Genomic DNA, 21,650 nt, shown 5'->3' with positions numbered 1-21,650 from the left:
ACTGTCCAAACGTTCATACCCCATCCCTTAAATTGGTGGATCAAGTTTTTAAAATCCCTTTTTATGGTTTTATGTCCTAAATATAAACCAACAACATGTCATAGCTTGTTTGTAGGATCTACATCCCCCCCGCTCAGACCTCTATGTCGAAAGTTGTAGCCCCCTACCCCCCCATTGATTGATTGACAGATACGACGCGCTACAGGAGACGGGCTCATTATAGTTACATAAAAATCCTCGTCATTGCAGCCTGTGCATGCAGTTCTCATGCTCTCTAGTGTTTACGTTCTTTTCGTTCTTGGTTACATGTGGTAAGTTAGATTAGTAAAGTACTTTAATGTATCAAGCACATGTAGAGAGCTTGGGATAAGGTTCATAACATTATCAATACTGCCGAATCCATTTAATAACTCCAGCTTCAGCAATGTCCAGTGAGACTCACTATAAACTTTAAGCTTACCTAACCTTCTGACCTTACATGTACCGTAACCACCCGGGTATAAGCCTAGACTAATTCCAATCAGCCGTCTACACTTCGCATGTACTGTCATGCTTCGTAGTGACGACTGATTATCTTACAGCCCAAATCATGACGGACTTCTGAAAACTTTTCAATGCGACTTTGGTTATGCGCCGTAGCGCGACTGACTAGCGGCGCCCGTGTACCGCGCCGCTGTGACAAGATCGCGCTCTGAACTTCTAAAAACAACAAACTCGGTCAAAAGGTCAATTAGGACACAACTGCAAGACGCTCTATGCCACAGGAATCCTGTTGCAAAATCCGTCACTTTTTTTCCACGTAGTTTTCTCAGTCGTCAATCCAGATGGTTGACGACTGAGGGCAGCAGTCTAGTATAAGCCCACCTTCAGGTATAAGCCCACCCCCTATTTTTCAAGACATTATGGGAACATGGGTGCACTCGGCTATAAGCCCAGTACTAAATTTTGGCCAAGTTCTTAAATCAAATCAAATCAATGCTTTTCTCTCACATAAAAAAAAATCAGTTGATAATCAACATTCCACACTTAGAATTTAAAGAAATTGACATAGATGATAGAAATTACTGGTACATTGGGCATTATACAAATGGGGATGATTTTTCTTATTTCTAAATTCAAGTACTAGCCCCTCCTCGGTTATAAGCCCACCCCCATTTTTGAAGTAAAATCTGCCATCTAGGGGAGTGGGCTTATACCCGAGTGGTTACGGTACATGCTTATATCCAGTCTGGACACATCACACTTCATGTGTGATATGTCCAGCTAATCGGCAAACTAACATACTCTAACCGAGTCCAGCCAGTATAAGAGCCAGCAGAAGCAGAAGTAACATATAAGGTGGACAATTTAGCATGACGGCCTGCCAATTTACGCTTCCTGAAATTGAAAACACTCTTGCACATAACATTATACAAAACCACAAACTCACAAACTTCAACTTGCACTACTCACAAAATAAAACAAATATATTAATTATTACCGATCATGCAGAATAACTTACATAATCGTCAATTTCATGGAATCCCGTTGCTGAAAATCGCAAATTTCACAAAGAACTGTCAAATGCGCTGTGGATGCGCTTCATAAATCACAGGTGTGAAACTGACTTTATATCACTCCCTCGCTTTTGCAGAAAAGCGAAGCCTCGTGGCACTGGGACATGAGCGTCATGGGCGTGTGCAAAATTTCCGACGGCGCCATATAAACCCGTTTTGTGATTGGTTGCAAAAACCATTCATTGCAATCGTAAGCCAATCAATGAACGCGACAGCCTTTTACGGTACCGGGGGTATTAATTTATGTGACCCCGCCAGTAAAGTACGTCTAACCTGATTGGTTCACAAAACTACTTTGACAATTGCTAAGCCAGTCAGCGTGCTAGATGCTTTTAAACCTCGTAGAGGTTTTCGAGAGGCGAATTCACGTGGTGATCCAGCGATCGAGTATAAATTCAGCTTGACAACTGCTTTCGCAGGTGCAAGAACAATACATGGACACAATCAGTGACATTTACACAATGAATTTAATGAATAATTTATAAATGACATGCATCGGCTGGATTTTACGATCGAGGTAAGGTTTTTGGCCTGTCCCTGCGACCTGCGTTAATATCCTTAGTTTTCTGCATCAAAGATGCTTGCGATGACCATTTTTTTGCGGACACTTTGATAAGAGGTAACTTTTATACGTCATAGGGTAGAAACAATAGCTGTACAATTGCACAAAATATGCGTTTTGTTATAGGCCTAAAATTTTGTGCACAAAATGTGTTTCCGTACATTACGCAAGTCTTGGGATGTGATACACATAACCTAACCTCTTCTTCTTCTTCTTGGTTGAGTCGGTAGAAACAGATGATTAAACTGCAGTTCATCAACTTTCCCAACGCAAACTAAAAAACCGGGCAATGAACAGACTTCGTATTGGCACTGCCCTATTTAAGTTTGCACTGAAGTGCCATCTCAGTTTTGGTGCGCCGATGTACATGATGTGCTTATGAATTCTTATTAATTATTCTGGATAAATAATGAAGTAATAATTACAATTTCAAGCATAGACGTTTAGGCAAGAAGTACAAGAAGCTGTGTAATTAATATTATGACAAACATGCAACTATTTAAGCTACAGGAGCCTTGTATTTTTTTAGTGCAAACTCTAATTGAAATTATGCAATTGCGTTGCACTAGTTTTTTGTATACACTTCATCCCATAGCGTATACCGTTGTGCAGAGCTACTACTGTATGGGTTCCCTGTACTAACCTCTTGTTATCTGAATCATCCAGAACACGATCATGTCAGTAAATTAAGCCCCAAACACTACAAGGATTGGTGGGTTGGTGTAGTTGCCATATCCTGGAGAATTGGTAACACCAGGGCCTGGAAATGGCTAACTGTCAGAGAAGATATGACTGGATGGCAATCTGTTCCAAACTGATATAGTAGGATAGTACGAACAAAGAAGGAATAACGGTAGGTGTTGACCCTCGGTTGTATGGCCTGGTAACTAAAGATGTTGGATGCTCTACCCTGACGAGCAAATAGTACTACCGTCGAAGGGAATGGGATGTTCACCAGCCCATGATGTATCTTAAAGAACATTGTACTCTGGTTGAGCAGTCGTCTGGTAGCTAGGGAGTCCCACTCAAGGCGTTACAGCATCTGTGTAACACTAGCTGTTCTTTCATAATTGTTGTAAACAAATCTAGGTGCTAGACACTGCACTGCCTCCAATGCGTTCACCTGCTGTTTGACATACGGGTTCCACGCAGCCGAGGCATACTCCAACTTTGGTTCTTCTAAGTAGAGTTCTTTGGAAAACAAATACATGAATAGATCTACTTTGTGTTCTAGCTTTGTTGTCAATGTCCATAATTCACTGTCGTATAGAAAAATGGACCCTAAGCATTAAAAATTCTCTCTTTTTGTTGTAATGGTTGCTATTTTGCTTTGCTGAAATTTATTGAGGTTATTATATATTGCTAGACAATTTCTCCTTGTTATATCTTTGTTAGTATCTAGTAATGTTCCTAAGTTTTTACATTTTTTTCCCGTCTGATGGACGATCTTTGTGTACTTTGTATTGTTCTGTAATGCTGTTAACCAGAAATTGATATCTGGGGACGTTTTAATGATCCCTGATTTCCGGTCGATTATATATCTATAGCGATGTGTGTGATGCTTGTAGGACCAGCTTGGGAACCAACCAAACTGAAGAATAAAAGAATTTGATGATCACGATGTGGACTTGGTTTTTGTACCGAGATTAAATTTTGCTCAATTTGACCTTTCTAACACAAGTTGACCAAACTTTGTGTGTGTAATATGATAAAGGACAGTCTTAAGTAAGCATATGAAGAGCTTTGTTTCAAAACCCCTTACATCCACTTGCCCAATTTTGAGAACACATCAAAAAATTCATCAAAATAATCACTGATATAAGGTGTTTTTCAACAAAAGCAGTTTTTGGCAGGATGCTCATCCTACCCAAGCATCCCACCAAAAACTGTTTTTGTTGCAAACCCCCATATCAGTGATTTTTTTGATGATTTTTAGATGTGTTCTCAAAAATGGGCAAGTGGATGTAAGGGGTTTTGAAACAAAGCTCTTCATATATGTGCAATGTTTTTGGTGTTTTGATGTTTTGGGAGACTGTGGGAGTACCCGAAGAGAAGAAGAAGAAGAATTCATTTGCTCTATTATTAGGGGCAAGTTGTTTACAAACATGCAGCTCGTTTTCACCAACTTGACTTGTTTTCACCGGCATAGTTATGATGTCATTCTGCTCTCGCCTAGAGTGCACCGGCTCTGCCTATGAAACTTGGCTGTGTTAAACGTTTTCTCAATCTCAATGGTTTGGTCAGCAACGTATCCTGTTGGACACATCCACAATAAATGTTAAAAGGCTGGCTGTGTGTGTGGATTGATATGGTAGAAAAGTAACTAATTAATGCTGCTTGATGCTGCAACTCTTGGGCTGTTAACAGTTGATTCCAGTCTTTGATAGTAGAGGAGATAAAAAATGAGTCTCAAAAACACCTGTGACAGAGTTGAATAAATTTGTGATTGTTCCCTCTAGTGTCTCTGATTTCATGTAGGCTTGATATACTGATGCCTATACTTTGATCAGCATGTAATCGGCGGGAATGATTCGGCTTTTATCACTACTCTGAAAAGTAGACCCACGTTAAGAGTGATATAATTGACCTGACTATATTTGGCGTGTTAAAGAAAGTAGACAAAGTACAGGACTTTCAAATAAAATATATGATATTAATCTATGATGTTATAAGGCCCGCCAATTACGAACCGATCAAACTGTAACCAACTTATTATACTGATGCCCAACCAACTTATTAAATACGGCTGCCTAACCAACTTATTATACTGATGCCTAACCAACTTATTATACTGATGCCTAACCAACTTATTAAGCAAGTGATACTAGATACATTTTAAAAATCTTAAAATTTAAAAAAATGAATTTGTTAAATAATTTTGCAGATAATGGCTGATTTAAGCAGTCCTCGTCCAAAGAAGAGGGTGTACCAGTCAGAGGAGGCACCATTTCCTGTTCCCATAGAAACTATCACAAAGAAACAAGCTGCTGATGGCCACTGGTTTTTCTATACTGGACATTTGGCAACAAATTGTGTACTAGTAAAAAGAGAAGGCGATATCATATTTCTGTACAAAATGGTAAGGCCAAAGAATTTATTTTATAAATAATTGATAAAAAAATGTTAAGAATTGAATTTATAAGGTAAAGTGTGTTGAGGCTTGTGGATTTATGCCTGTGTGTGTGTGTGTAGCGCAGAAGTGTGTGATAGGGGCATGGGAGGGGAGCACATGTCCCCATATAGGAAAATTGCTGAAAAATGACTTGTGCCCAATACCCCCCCCATCATATCCGGTCCATTCCAATTATGGTCTGTGCTTCCACCCCTATACATGTAGGATTACTCACGCTACACCACTGGTTTAGCAAAATACAAATTACAGCACCTTATTTTTAAGGCTTATTTCTCTTTTTTTTAAACCAACCTTCATATTAATTTCTAGATACATTTGAATCTCTTTTTAACAAAGCCAGAATAGACCTTTTCATATCAAGATCGGAAAAGTTCGGAAAACCGCGATATTTATTTAGTAAGCTAGTGAGGGGGTCAAATTGTACCCAAACTGGCAGACAAGAAATGTCATGAATTACAACACCCTTTTGCGCGAAAATACAGCTTATTAAGCCACTGTGAACATGTGGTCATCGCAAGAAATATTTTCCTAGCATATTGAGCTAACACCTCAGCTACTTGGTTTTTTACAATAAGATACTAATGGAAAGAAATGGATAATGTCCGTAATTTTTCGTCAGTTAAATTTTTTTTCCAGAACGTGTTTGTTTACGTTCATCACCTCTTCCATGGTCAGTCTCTTACACAACGCTACCGCCACACGCTTAATTGCACGTTGAGTATCCTTGGCAAAAGTACCTCTCTCGTCCCTAAATTGACCATCGAAAGTTCATCGTAGTTATGATGCCTGTTACACATTGGAACTTCGCACTGTACATGATGATGAAGAGGTACTTTTAGACGCGCGCGACAGGGGAAATTATTTCATGCTTCGGGTTTTATCGGAATTACTCAGTATGAAAAGGTCTATACTCTTTTGATTGAAATATCTCAAAAGAAAGTGCATAGTTAAAAAAAAAGAAAGAATGTGTTGTCTAGTCTGGGTAACAACATTGATTCATTAAGGGGGTACTACACCCCTGTGGTAAATGTGTGACTGTTTTTGCATTTTTCTCAAAAACGAATAACAGACTGGTAACAAAAGTTATGTATATTATTGGGGCAAGGGATCCAATTGCTACATTAAAATGTCAGTGACTCAAGACAAGCGGTTCAGTATATATGATAGGAAATGAGGTACATCCTAGCGGTATCTCATTTCTTATCATAAATAACGAACCGCTTGTCTTGGGACACTGAAATTCCAGTGTAGTAAATGGATTCCTTGCCCCTATGATATGCATAACTTTTGTTACCAGTGTGTTATTAGTTTTTGAGAAAAATGCAAAAATAGTCAAAAATTTATCGAAGGGTGTAGTACCCCCTTAAGGCAGCTGTGTACTCTAGACATTGTTTCTTTCGCAAAATTGAGTTTTTTGATATGTTTGTACTTTGTTATGTTTTTTATAAATACAAGGAATGAAAATCCAGATTTGTAAACTCCAACTGCAATATTTTAAGGATTTTATTTCACTATTCCACTCGTGTTTGAAATTGAAAAGGAAAGAAAATCTTTGTTGTACCAGCAGGGTACCTTGCATAACAACGCATCGCGTTACGTATCGCGCAATTTGTTAACGCACAAATACGCTTACGCTGCACGCGACGCTTATCTGCATGCGTGGCGCATCTTATGGAAACACCACGGAAGCACAAAACCTAGTGGTCAAATGGCTCCGTTTTAGCTGATAAAATGTGGGTTTTTTAAGTTCTTTCCCCGATTTAAATATCAAGTTATGAATGGATTTCGCTCAAACTTCTCAAGGGGCCGTGGATTTACCCGATGTTTATGTAATGTAAGGTAGAAAAACAAAAACTGCCGCATTCTCCTGCGAGATTCGATGAAAGTGCAAAATGTGACCACTTTAAACTTCAACAGCCATTATTTCAATGTTCATTATCTCGGTAAAATGACGATTTAGGTACACGATAACTCAATAAATACAGCATCTATAGGTAAGCAAATATGATCATCATAAAAAGCATGATCGACTCAAGAAACGGTTTTCTCATTTTTTTATATTTTGGTCTATTTCCGATTTTAGGCATCATTTTGTGCAAATAGGCGTTTGTGAATTTTAAAAAGTTCAATTTGATGGCTTATATGGTCAATATCTCAAAAAATAAGGCCAATATCAAAAAACTAAAAAAAACGTTTTTGGAATGGAGCCTCAAGATTGAGCTAAAAACAAAATAAAATATTTTGGAAAGAGTGTTTTTTTGTTATGATTTACCTAAAAAAACTGCAAAAAACTTACTTTTTTGTGATTTTCTTTATAATTGTTGTTTTTACCCTAAATCTGTATTTTTATTATTATTTATTTATGTCTTTCTTTCATAAAAATGTATACTTTTATATGTCTCGCGAGAATAATTACAAAGTTATTGCAATTTTACTACATGCATGTCTGAGAGTACACAGCCTCCTTAACAATTATTTTTGAATACTTTAGGGATTCTTTGGCAAGGGAATTCTGTCCAAAAGTAAACCACAACATCAGAAGTTTGCATCATCTTTTCAAGGTTTAAGAAGGAAAAACTGTGAGTATTTCTGACTATGTAATTGTGTTGTAAGTTATACTGTATCATAAAATTGATAGAAATTGCTGTAATAACTATATAGGCCTACTTATATGTTCTGGTTGTTGAGAATACATTTCATTATTATTATTAATCAACACATATAAGGCGCCTTTACCTCAGAATTAAAAAATGATAATAAAGCAACCATGAAAGTAAACAGTAGTATTCAGAAACAACTCTGTTTTGAGATATGATTTGAAGCTCTCAACAGTGGGGCCATCGTGTATGACTTGGGGGAGTGTTCCATGACCTGGTGCCAATCAAAAGGCTCTCTCTCAAGCATATTTACCTGTCTTAGGAACCTGAAGAGTCAGATCGAAACCAGAATGGGTGGTTACTGAAGACTAGGTGTGTACACCACCACAGCAAAAGGGGTGATATGGCATGATTATGGTTGTTGGTAAATCAGCAAGCACTTTTAAAGCTTTTGTAGATGGTCCAGTTCTTTTTGTTTTATACATCAATGTGGGGAAATGTTGGCAAAAGTCTGATTTTTATTTTTATTTATTTATTCTTTCTTTATTGAGGGTTATACTGCTTCAGTGACAAGCACTGCTTTTCAAGCAGGCCCTCATTGATACATGTTATATAGCAACAAAATATATTACGATACACAATATTTACAAAGTATCATACAGTATTTACAACGTATTTACAATATATTACAAATAAGTATAATGGTATCATCAACTACAAGATAATTATAAATACCATGATTCAAAGTACAGCAATACAATAATTATATTTATATACAAAAATCAAGCAAGTAAATGAATAAAATATAGATAAAGACAGGCCTAAATTTCTTTAATTTTTGATTGAAATTGCCCTAAAGTCATATTTTCCATCTGAGCTCTTACTGTCGGTGGCAAAGAATTCCATGCATAGGCTGCCCTGACATGAAAAGTAATACGTTGACCTGAATTTGATTTAAATTTTGGTACAATCAATGTATTAGAAGTATGATTTCTAGTTATATGATTATGGTTATCATGAACAAAATCAAATTGAGAAGATAAGTATGATGGATATTCATTCTTTAAACATTTGAAAACAGTCATTAATAGAGTATTATGCCATCTTTGATCAAGTTTAACCCACTGCAATGTATTCATTAAATCATTAGTTGGTGTCCTTATATCTGCTGAGAGAATTATTCTAGCTAAATTATTATGAAGTACCTGAAGCCTATTATGGTACTCTACACTAAAATTTGACCAGACCATGCTTCCATAATCAAAGTGGGGAATAACAAGAGCATTGGATAACATTACAGTGGTTTTGTATGGAAGGAAATATTTTATACGTTTTATTATACCAGTTCTTTTGGAAATAGTTTTACTAACATTATCGACATGAGCTGACCAAGACAGCTTGCTATCAAATTTCACACCTAGATATTTAAACTCATCTACTCGTTCAATATCATTGTTGTTATATATTAAATGTACATTGTTGAACTTTTCAAGCATTTTGTTTGTACTAAAGATCATAAACTTAGTCTTTTCAACATTTAAAGTGAGTTTGTTTACTTTGAACCATTCAGCTACCCTTCTTAGACATGACTCCATTTGAATTTTAAGATCAGATTCATTTTTAGCTTTACACATTAAAGAGGTATCATCTGCATACATTACAGTTTTACATTCAGACACAGCATTAGGTAAACAGTTAACAAAAATTATAAACAGTAAAGGACCTAAAATTGAGCCCTGAGGAATACCAATATCAATTGGCCTAAAGTCGGAAAAAGTTGCATTAACATTAACAGTTTGTTCCCTGTTGTTTAAGTATGATTTAAACCATAATAATTCATCCCCACATACCCCATATTGTTTAAGTTTCCTAATCAGAATATCATGATTTACAGTATCAAATGCTTTCTTTAAGTCTATAAATAAAACACCTGTAGCATAACCTGTATCCATATTCTTTAAAATGTAATCTTGAACATCTAGAAGGGTTGTTGTTGTGGAATGATTCGGACGAAATCCTGATTGAGCATTTGATAATAGTCCTACATTACTCATATATTCATATAATTGATCATGAACAGCTCTTTCAATGATCTTTGATACAATTGGTAATACAGAGATAGGTCTATAGTTGTTAATGCATCTATTTTACAAAACATACATTGTTATTTATGAATTTATTCTTTGCTTTGATTTAGTGCCTGCTAAGGAAAGGAAATTTCAGCAACAGAGATTTCAACAAGTGAGACAACACAAGTAAGTAGGAGGAATTAGTACAGTCATTTTGGTTGCCATGGTAAACTACTGACACAAGTTTAAAAAAGAAACTGCACTTTGAAATTTGACTCAAGAATTTGGATTCACAATATGAGCATTTAGCATACATGTTCTAATAATGTGTTTGATATTTTAGACTTGAAGTATGTGTTAATGTTAACCTGTTTGTTTGGTTTTTGTTACACATTTTGTACATCAATACAATATTCATGTGTGACAAATTTCATGATTATATTAATGTTTGTATTTCCAGGTATGAGCGTCACTTGTCTTGGCAACAGCTTCTGGCTCAACAAAACCAAAAGAAACGGAAAGAAATTCAAATGCAGACAGAACAATCAAGTTCTTCCAGTGGCAGCGGTGGTAACCAAGAGAGCAGCTCATCTTCTGACAGATGTCAAGGGAATGAAAGTGTAGAATTAGAATCCAGCATTAGGACTGATGTACATGATATACCATCTACGAGTGGGGTTACAATACAACAATCAAAGGAAACCTCACATGAAGGACCCAGACATGAAAGTGAAGACATAAAGCCAGACTCGACATGTAAAATAATGGATTCTGATGACATTGATGATAAGAGTATAACACATGTAAAACAGCGTGAGTGGATGAGAGATGGTTATGAAGTATCAGACTTAAGCAACTCAGCTTTGGATGCACAGGACACTAATGATGGTGGCAATGATGATGTTAATGGTGCTACATCCAAAGTATGTGGTGATAACACGCAAGACAGTGAGGATAGTGGAGAGGAATTCATCATTGTTAGTGAAGATGATGGCAATAATAGGGATGATAAAACTGGTAAAGAAAGTGAGCAGTCTATGGATGCTCAAAAGAGGACCAAGAAAGTGGTGAAAAAATCCGAACCATTCAAGATTTATGAGTATCTGCAACTCACTTTTGAAGAGGTAATCTTAGTTTTGTTGCTGTAGGAAACTGTTTGTTTCTGTTATTCAGACTATCAATCAACATTTTAATTTTGGAAAAGAAAGTGCACAACAGTACTCTAGCTTCCAGAAAAGTATGGCACTCTTTTGCTCTGATTGACACAAGCACCCTGTTAATGAGCAACATACGCGGAGCTTTGACAATCGGAGTTCCTTGGTTTTATTTGCCAATTCCCTCATAGAACTCCACTAATGCTATCATGCTAATATTACATTATCTGATTTCAATCAAGTACATTAAATGTGGACCTCTTCTTTCATATTACACACTCTAGGCACCCTGTCAAATTTGGTACTATAGCGCTATCGATGCCCGATTACGTACTGATGACTCTTTCTATCATACTTGGTGATGTTATAAATTGTATCAAGCATAATAACTAACATTTTCATAATGTTATCTTTTTTAATTTAAATAAAAAACAAAAGCACTGTGCAAAATGTTCAGGGTATTATATGATAGAGAGAGCCATCAGTACGATTTGGAACACCAATACTGCTATATGAGCAAATTAAACATTGTGCCTTACATGGTACATGGATAAAATGAACAAAGGAAATGTGTTGGGAAAAGTGATTTAGCAGGTGGGAACTGATCTGTATTGCTGACACTAAGGCACAACTACAGAAAATATGCAGCTTTTAACAAATGATGTTTTGATTATTTGCAGGCATTCTTCCTCTCCTTTGGACTTGGGTGTTTATCAGTACTTGATGAAGATGGGGTAGGTAAAGTAGACTTATCATGTATAATCATGTTGTATATTGAACATTCAATTGATTGTATCAAAATAAAATAAATCTGAACTTTTTAGTAGGTTGTCAGAAACTTTCATAAAAAAAAAAGAAGGCAGCATACATAGGTGAACAAGTTTGAGGAAGCGACTGAAATTTCCAATAGTCCCTCCGCCCTGCTAGTGCCCTTCAAGAATTGGTGAAGGGGGCTATATAGAAATGCTAGGTTTTAGAATCAGTTTCCATTCCATCACAACCCTCCATGTGACTGTGACAGGTGGGTGGTCTAGTGGTTCGCAAATTGCCTTGTTCATATTGTTTTATATCAGTATTATTCATTCTTACCATTCCTAAAATAAGAGGATTCAAATTTTTCCAAAAATTCCTAATATTCCGTCAAGATTCCCATTGGTTAATTTGCTGCATTCAGAATTCCCAGGAAATTTGCAACTCTACCCATAAACATTGGGTATTGACAATGTATATGTGCAAGTGTCGTCACTGTGCTATGTAATTTGTGGGAGAAGAGACAATTTTAGTTGAAAATCATGTTATTTGCCTCTGTAACCCCTGTGTGACCTTTAACCCCACAACTATTATGTGATATGTGTGGTCTTGGTCAGTGATATATGTTACCAAATATGGTCAAATTCAATGAAAGAATGTGACTGCGAGAGCAAATACTGCATGATTGATAGCAGAATAAAAGAAGCAGAAATGACCAGGAAAACAAAAGAGAGAACACCTACTGCATGGCTTTCCAACAATGGGCTCAATTTAAATTTGTGTGTAAAATGAGCTCCATGTTTGTATATTTTTCAGAAACCAATGATGTTAAGCAGGATGTGGAGGACATTTTGTTCTCGCCAAAGCAATTTCTTGCCCAACTATGTCGTATACCACTATCTGAGGAGCAAAGGCTGGGTACCGAAAAGTGGTGCTAAATATGGAGCAGATTTTGGTAAGTATTGTGTATTGCATTTTGATTGAATATTTTGATTGAATTTTTTTTTTAAAGGAGTCAGGGTTGTGCTAGATGACCCTTTTAGTCTTTTTATTGTAAATATTATGTAAGATTCTCACTTTGTTGCAAAATGTGTAACAAAAACTTGAAATTGTAAATTTGAAAACTTGTCTCAAAAGTCATGTAACTGGTAAGATGTTTTCAAACATTTGTACAAAAGTAAATTTCTGAAGATATTAGGCGTATGATTTTGAGATATACGTACCAATATGTATGTTTGTTTTTAATTTCAGAGCATTATCCATGCCATAAATACATAAGTTAAAACAAAACAGACAAAAACTAAGTCCCTTTTCGTAGGAATTATGTAGTGATTTAGCACTATGTATGCATGCTTGAAAAACAAAATGAAAGCAGAGAATAACAGACTCATTGAGTGCCTTTTTTGAAATCTCAATTTCGGTTTTAATTTAGAATGTATTGTTTGCCTTATTGTTGACATTTCAGTTTTATATAAGAAAGGCCCACCATTCTACCATGCCAGTTATTCTGTTCTGGTAAACATGATAGATGAACATTCCTCTACTCAGCATGCTGACGCAAGATTCTGGAATTGGGGTGCTGTAACCGGTATGAACCGGATCACAGAGAATGTAGCTAAGGTAAGTTATAGGGTGTAAAGAAATAGTCTAGCAGAATCACACACAGTAAATGAAAACAATTCATATAGTACCTTAGATCCATAATTGAATGGTTATCAAGGTGCTATAGACCACTTGACATGTGACGTCATTGCCCGGCAGTATGCGCACGCATTATGGCACTTTCCATTGTTCTTTGCCCTGCAGTGTGTGTGCGCATCGTAGTTTGCTCAGGGCGTGTGTATTTTAAATCTCTCACCACATTTCATATAGTACAAGAAAGCCATTGAACAGTGAAGCGGTTCGTTCGAGCATATCGAAAGACCAATCCCTCGCCTTTGTTGATAAACATTGATGTCAAGTGGTCTATACATTTATTCTGTTGCTGCTTATATCCATCAAACTATAATATTTGATTACCATGCATTTATTGTCTTCTTGTGTATCCACAAGTTATGATTTTCCATCTGTTATGTGAGCTTGTACTGAATGATTCAGAATATTATGCACGACAGCATAAGCAAGTAAGCAATATAGTATCTATTTGCTTTCAACTGGTTTTAAATTGGACAGGGGAATATTTTTGATCTAGAAATCTGTGATATTCAGAGATTGTTTTTACAATTTCTTATGTGATCAGTTACTATAAACTCAAAGAGAACTTGTACTTCCATAGGGTATGTATTAATATTATCCAAACAGTTATGAGAAGATCAGGGATTGAGTTTTAAGGCATGCAAGTACAATCGCAAACCTTAAATTACATGTCTGGGTGCGATTTATAGCACACCTCAATTACTAAACTTCTTACCAAGTGCAATTTAATTGCACGCCTGACAGCCCGCTTAAACATTTCGAGAAGTGCGATTTGTAACGCACCTAGCATTTTCAAAACTCAACCCCTGGAAGATTTTCATTTATTTTGATCATGTATGCAATATATATATATGCACGAATGGAAATACCCATCCGATCGTCTACCCAGGGTAAGGTTACCCAGGGTAACCTTACCCTGGGTAGACAATGTGACAGGGACTTTAATATAGAGTTACGATGTATGTACACCATACGCTGTTCTTATACAGCTCTATAGAGCATTCTATCTTGGGGTGATCACAAAATACGCCCCTATTGGCTGTAACAAAACGAAAATCATAGTGTCAACCCAGGGTGACCGTTGAAGACATTTTGTCAACTTCAGGTTGTTACTTTAGTGTGCGTGTCAACCTGGGGTAGTCGGGATGTATACTTTAATACACATGTAAGATAAATATTTTAAATATCTTAAAAGATAAATATAGTTGAAGTGATGCTTATTGGGAAAGTTCTATTCATGTAAATTAAGCGCACAATAATATATTGTCACCAAATGTATATTGTCAGCAACTAGAAATTTATGTCTTTTCCTTGATTGAAACAAAACCAAAAATCGCAGTGTCTACACGGGGTAATCGTTAAGAACCTCATATAAAGGTTTGCTTGTTATTTTACATCTACATGGTCACACTAATTGGACTAAACCATAAGAATTGAACTTCGAATCTTGCAGCAGTTGCATTTAACCATTCGGCGAATCACATAACCACGTGCGTGCTGTTGTATTTACAGTGTTCCCTACCTTCGATAATTCTGATGCTATATAATAGCAGTGGATTCATTTCACTGTGCACAAATTGCAAAAGACGTATAATGTTCATAGGCGTATAATTTTCATAGACATTACACGCTGGCAAGAAGTCATGTGTCATATACCCTGTCTGTGTATCCAGATTTTAACAAAGTAATATAGAGTCTACCCAGGGTAAGGTTACCCTGGGTAACCATACCCTGGGTAGACAATCGGATGGGTATTTCCATTCGTGCATATATATATATATATATATATGACTGAGTGAGAAAATGACTGTGATACAAGTCTCACTTAAGCTGTAGGAGTTGCGACCACAGCTATAACAGCAATCGAAAAACTATGATGGCGAACCAAAACTACACTAGGGTTAAAGTCCCTAATTCAGTCTTAACATCTCCTGGTGCAGACATCGATTTGCAAAGATCACATGACGCCTTGCCTCGAAATCCTGATGGAAGGGACAAGTCTGATGAAGGTGCCTGCAGGAGGAGAAACCTTGTAAATTGCAAGAAAGTCATTTCAATCTCCACCATGAATGTACGGACAATAAGAGAACAGCAGTGTAGAGAGGAGCTAGTTTCTAATCTCATTGAGTACAATGTGGAAGTATTGGGAATACAAGAGCATCGTATTATTCACGATGAACCAATTAGATACGAAAACATACTGGGCAGGACACTGATTACAACATCAGCAACTAAGAACGATCACGGGAGCTGCAGTTGGAGGGGTTGGAATCCTACTGAACAAAAATGCTAAAAATTCACTAGCCAGCGAAGATCACACAACAACAGAATTCTTATTGCAAACTTCCAGGGTAACCCAGCAACAACTGTCATCGTTACATATTGCCCAACCAACGTAGCTGATGAAGACATAGTAGAGAATCACTACGATAGTATGAGGAGAGCCATTGAATCCATCCCGGCTCATAACCTCTTGATAGTAATGGGTGATTTCAATGCTAGAGTTGGACTGGAGGACACTAAATTTACTTACCATGACACCACTAACAGAAATGGAAAGTACCTTGTGGAACTAGCAACAGAGAAGAATCTCATCATTGCAAACACACAGTTTCGCAAGAAAGCTGGAAAATTATGGACATTTACAAGCCCAGGAGGGAATAAATACCAACTAGACTACATACTCATACGAAGAAAATGGAGGAACAGTCTGCAGAACGCTGAGGCATACAACACCTTTGCTAGTGTGGGCTCCGATCACAGAATAGTGTCTGCAAGAATAAGACTAAGCCTCAGAAAGAGCAAGGCGTTACCAAGGAAGAACCAGTTCGATTGGAAATCCCTGAGCACTGATAGAAATATCCAAAAGATGTACACCATAGAAGTGCACAACAGGTTTGAAATCCTTGAAGACATGGAGGAAACAGCCACGGATAAGTACAGCCGATTTATCGCTGCCAACAAAGAAGCAGCTGAGAAGATCATCCCTGTAAAGAAGCGATCTCGAAGGGCAAACTTTTCTCGTGATCCAAGAGTCATAAAGGCAAGAGACCATATCAGGGAGACGTATGAGGTGTATCAACTGGACACTACTGATTGTAAAAGAGAGGAGTACAAGAAGGCGAAGAAAAACCTTGATGATGCATACAACGAAGTTATTGAGGCAGATCTAAATGGCAAGTTGCAAGAGGTTGAAAGAGCGCATGTCAACTCCAAACATGGTGAAAGTTGGAAACTGATCAACGACATCACTGGTAGAAAGGCATGCAGTACAGGTCAGTTGAAGGAAATACTCAAAGTGAAAGGGTCACCAATTGGTACAATCACTTCAAAGGCCTTCTTGGAAGCCCTCCTGACATTGATGATGAGGAAGAAGAAATTACACCAATTTTAGACGAGCTTGATATTAAAGTGGGGCCATTTGACAAAGAAGAATATGAAGAAGCTAAGGCATCTTTGGTTGAGGGAAAGACCTGTGGAGAGGACAACATACCTCCAGAAGTGCTGAAGAGATGTAACCTAGATGACATCGTGTTGGGGTTCTGCAATGACGCACTTCTCAATGGGAAGAAACCGGATCAATGGTCGATACTTAATATTGTTCCTATCCCCAAAACAGGAGATCTTAGTTCAGGAAACAACTATCGCGGTATCAGTCTAAGCTCCATCGTAGCCAAAACCTACAACAGAATGATACTTAATAGGATTAGACCTGAAATTGACCAGCATCTAAGAACAAATCAGAATGGATTTAGAGTTGGTAGAACGACTGTTGGACACATCCTTGCACTACGTAGGCTGATTGAAGAGGTAAAGGCGCATAACCTGCCAGCGATAATAACATTCATCGACTTCAAGAAAGCTTTCGACACCATCCATAGAGGCAAGATGTTGAAGATACTCCATGCCTACGGTATTCGAACTCATTGTTGAAGCTATTGGCAAAATGTACCAAAACACAAAAGCGAAAGTAATATCACCAGATGGCGAGACAGAATTGTTTGAAATCTTAGCAGGAGTACTTCAGGGGATACCTCGCCCCTTACCTGTTTGTGATTGTCCTCGACTTTGCACTGAGAATAGCTATTGAAGGAAATGAAGAGGAGCTAGGATTCCATCTGCAAAAGAGGCGAAGTAGGAGAGTTGGTCCAGTCGTGGTGACAGACTTTGATTTTGCTGACGACATTGCACTGTTGTCTGAGGAAATACACCAAGCACAAGAACTGCTTCAGTAGAGTGGAGACTTCAGCTGCTAAAGTGGGCCTGAAGATGAATGGAAGTAAAACAAAGTATATGTCCTACAATAACAGGAGAGAAAGCATCACAACAAATGGGGGTGTAGAACTAGAGGAGGTAGATGACTTCAAATACCTAGGCGCTTGGATGAAAAGCACAGAAAGGGATGTCAAGTTACGTAAAGCAGCAGCATGGAGGGCGTGCAGTAAACTAAAAAGAAAATCTGGAGGTCAACTCTTACCAAGAGTTTCAAACTTGTATTTTTGCTGCAACAGTGGAGTCGGTGCTGCTTTATGGATCTGCAAGCATGGACCATCACCCTAAACTTGCAAAGGGTTTGGATGGCTGCTACACCCGTATGCTAAGAACTGTACTGAATGTGCATTGGAAAGAACATAGGTCAAACGCAGATCTATATGGAGATCTTCCCAAATTAAGCCACAAGATCAGGGAAAGAAGAACCCGGTTTGCTGGCCACTGTTCTAGAAGTGATGAGCCCGCATCAAAAATGGTTCATTGGACACCCAAGCATGGGAGGCGGAAACCTGGAAGACCTGCTCTGACCTACATTGACATTCTGAAAAATGACACTGGACTGGAGGCAGCAGACTTCAAGACAGCAATGGAGGACAGGAAGTTGTGGAAAGCCATCACAGTTCGAGGACACCACTCGAATTGAGCAAGTAAGCAAGCAAGTAAGCAAGTCTCATTGAATGCACACAAACTACTCACTTGGCATAATTCACCTGTAATTTTATCAATTCAATTAGGCTGCAACTTCTTCTTATATGTGATATCTCCCCAGTGGATAAAATGTGTTGACAGTTTGTATGATATTCTCTCCTTCCAGGAAGTGTTAGTGTGCTATGTTCTGAAGCCACCCGGGATGCAGGAAAATGATCTGGCATCACCCAAATGTCTTCGTCGGTTCAAAGTACAGGAGGTTGTCATGAAACGATGGGTATCGTCACGGGAACGGGAGAGTGGTAATGCTGTGCCTCTAATATCATAGATATGGAATTGTCTCGCAATCATATAGCTAATTACCAGAACTCAAAACACAATACTAAAAACTTAATATAAATAAACTGGCTGTAATGATAAAACAAACATAAAGCTCATTTTAGGCAAGTTGTGCAAACAATTGCTCCCATGGTGTTGTACTTTCCTGGGCTTATTTAATCAAAAAACATTGTTGATAGATAATTGCAAAATGTGACGAACACCTTAGGAATCATGGTAGTTTCTCACTTCTACCCTTGAAGCCAGGTTATTGGGCTATTCCAGTTTACATCCAGACACATAGGGGCCCTATTGCAGACATGATCTTCCACACAGGGAGTGTAGATTTCAAATGGGGTTACATGAATGAGTGACTACATTTAAAGTCTACACCCCCTTTGTGGGAGAGGTCATGCCTTCAATAGGGTTGTATGAATCTCAACTGGAATAGACCATTGATTTCTTCCAGGTTAATTGGTCAGGGATGAAGTGCAAGGTTCTGGTGACACTGGCAACCAGCTGCTTCAGCAGGAATCTGACCAACTGGTTCAACATGAATCTTTTGGAAAAAAAAACATGTCAATGCTGACAAAATAGTACCTGCCTGATTATCACAATAAAACAGCTCAACAGGGAAATAGGTCAAACTTGCCAAATAATATCTGTAACAGCTTGACAAATGTTGACAAAAATGCTATAAAGCAGTTGATGGTGATTGCTGTTGTCATTTGTCTCAGACTGCAAAGTTGTGAATCTGTGAAATTACATAATTATTGAAAAACTAGCAGCTTTGTTAGTATTAATATGATAAGAAAAATGGCAAAGCAGCATAGCAAAGAAGTGATGTTGGTATTAAATGTATCATGCTGCGACAAAAAAGTTTGAAGACAGTCCTGATAGACTATGCAAGGCATTTATCAGTATTATATACAGACGGCAAAACAATTAATGTACCAATTATTTTCACCCTGTATATCCTAAACAAAGACAGGTATGTCACAATTAGAACAGCAGTCAACAGCTGCATCTTTTAGCTCGGATTTAAGACCTCATTATAGTTGAAATCTGTCAAGAAATAAAGACTCAGTGATCCAAAATCCAAAGTAAGATGCAAGTTCAAACGTTGCAGCTTGCTCCATTGGATGCCTTATTGATTTGTAAACAAAGTGTTCTCGATAACTAGCGCTGTGCTTTCCATTGAAATGCAACTTTGATTTCGTTCCTTACTTAGGTTTTCGATCACCATTCTCAATGAAAAGCCGACGATCAATTGAAAATTTTGACCTTTCGTATTGAAGATATGGATTTTTTTTCCCAAAACACCAAAAAAAATTTGGTCTTTTTGGGAAAAAAATCCATATCTTCAATATGAAAGGTCAAAATTTTCAATTGATTGTCGGCTTTTCCTCCCAGCTACATACACTTTAAGACTATATCATTAAATTTATAAAATTTACTTGAGGACTGTTATATCTCCAAAATGTGAAAAATATCAAATTTTAATAATTTGTCATAAAATTTGTATTATATCGTGAATTTCATAAAATTATTTGATATCAGAAAGACATTCTTCGTATTCAGAATGCAATTCGATAGGTCTGATGTGCTCTCACGTCCCACAAAAAATGCTGTCGAAATAGGGCATAATTTAAGTTCTGGTCGTAGCAGACGACAATCCCCACCTGGATGGATACGGCTTGTAAAGCTTTTACGTGTGATGAAATTGACGCATGAGAAACACCTTAATAAAACTTGATACGACATCACCTTTGATCTTTTGCTGGTAGAATCTTGTTATTGTTATCTTCTTCTTCCATTTCATACTCATAACAAACGATTTAAAGATGATTTAATGATGTAAAACCTGTTGTGTTTTCATGGTAAAATTAATGTAAATAGACCAGGGTCGAATCCATCTTGATTTTGACACACCGCCAACAGAGGGCGTAAACCACGCTCATTCCAGTTCCCTTAACTCTATCTCAAAATCAATATTACCGACTTCGGACTGATATTTGTGTTTGTTTAGGATTATACAGGGGTGAACATACTGGTACCTTAATTACAGTAAATCACAATTATTCATTGTTGTAATCACCGTATATTATTGCAGAATAGCATCCAACTAGAAACCATGTGCAACGACTACAGCAGTGAGGTGTGTTACTGGTTTTGTTTATCATGTTTATGATCCAAAGCCATGCTCGTTATCCGTGAATGACACAAGGCACTTTTAGGGACAGATTTATAGGAAACTTGTTCTTCAGCATTATGTAAAAACATGGACAATATTATTATCTGATCCAACTCCAATGACACTAAAATTTTCCTGGCAGGATTTGGCCAATGTTCACTGGAAGGGCATGAAAACTAGCCCAATGGCTGTTATAATGATTTTTCAGGTCCCTGGCACTGAATCCCTATGTAATATTTGATGGATGAGACAAAATCCTGATAAGACAAACTAAATTTTGTGGCCCCACAAATTTCGTATTAAAGAGTTTCCACTGTACCTATTTTAATGCACCCAAAGGTCCAGGGAAATTAACGAGGTGTCACTGGAATAGATAACAATGCTCATCAAATAGGAAGCTTCCTATCACTCTATGATATTATTATTTCATGTTAATAAAAAAATAAAACTACCTGTGAAAGAACAGTATTTTAATTTTGTTTTATGTGTGAATGAATATTACCTACATTTCCAAAAGGTAACTATGAAGATTGCGCAAAAATAATTACTGGTTTTGATATTTCATGCACACTTGTCTGTGTACAATACATTGGCTGGCATTAATAAGGGGTGGTGGGATACATGTACTAAATTCGAACTGTTCAAAACTTTGAAATAACAAGTTATTCCCCCTTCAGGAACACACCTCAATAGTGAACAAAC

The 21,650-nt window shown here is 37.3% G+C and overlaps 1 protein-coding gene across 1 annotated transcript; it reads left to right on the top strand.

Moving 5' to 3' along the window:
• The first annotated feature begins 238 nt into the window (after positions 1-238).
• Positions 239-19,312, top strand: LOC140149292 (tRNA-splicing endonuclease subunit Sen2-like). Its single transcript, XM_072171555.1, has 9 exons — positions 239-311; positions 5,003-5,197; positions 7,743-7,830; positions 10,046-10,103; positions 10,378-11,041; positions 11,752-11,805; positions 12,638-12,776; positions 13,287-13,441; positions 18,603-19,312. The coding sequence occupies exons 2-9, from the start codon at positions 5,006-5,008 to the stop codon at positions 18,762-18,764; spliced, it is 1,512 nt and encodes a 503-aa protein (XP_072027656.1). The 5' UTR covers positions 239-311; positions 5,003-5,005; the 3' UTR covers positions 18,765-19,312.
• Positions 19,313-21,650: the final 2,338 nt, after the last annotated feature.

Source organism: Amphiura filiformis, chromosome 3, assembly GCF_039555335.1.
Source record: "Amphiura filiformis chromosome 3, Afil_fr2py, whole genome shotgun sequence".
In the NCBI taxonomy this organism is placed as follows: domain Eukaryota; kingdom Metazoa; phylum Echinodermata; class Ophiuroidea; order Amphilepidida; family Amphiuridae; genus Amphiura; species Amphiura filiformis.
The sequence above is the reverse complement of the archived record's forward strand: the minus strand, read 5'-3'. Positions and strand labels throughout refer to the sequence as shown.

Coding starts and splice junctions, on each gene's coding strand:
- LOC140149292 (XM_072171555.1), top strand. CDS start 5,006: ATGGCTGATTTAAGCAGTCCTCGTCCAAAGAAGAGGGTGTACCAGTCA. Junction 7,831..10,045: donor AGGTTTAAGAAGGAAAAACT/GTGAGTATTTCT, acceptor GCTTTGATTTAG/TGCCTGCTAAGGAAAGGAAA. Junction 10,104..10,377: donor CAACAAGTGAGACAACACAA/GTAAGTAGGAGG, acceptor TTGTATTTCCAG/GTATGAGCGTCACTTGTCTT.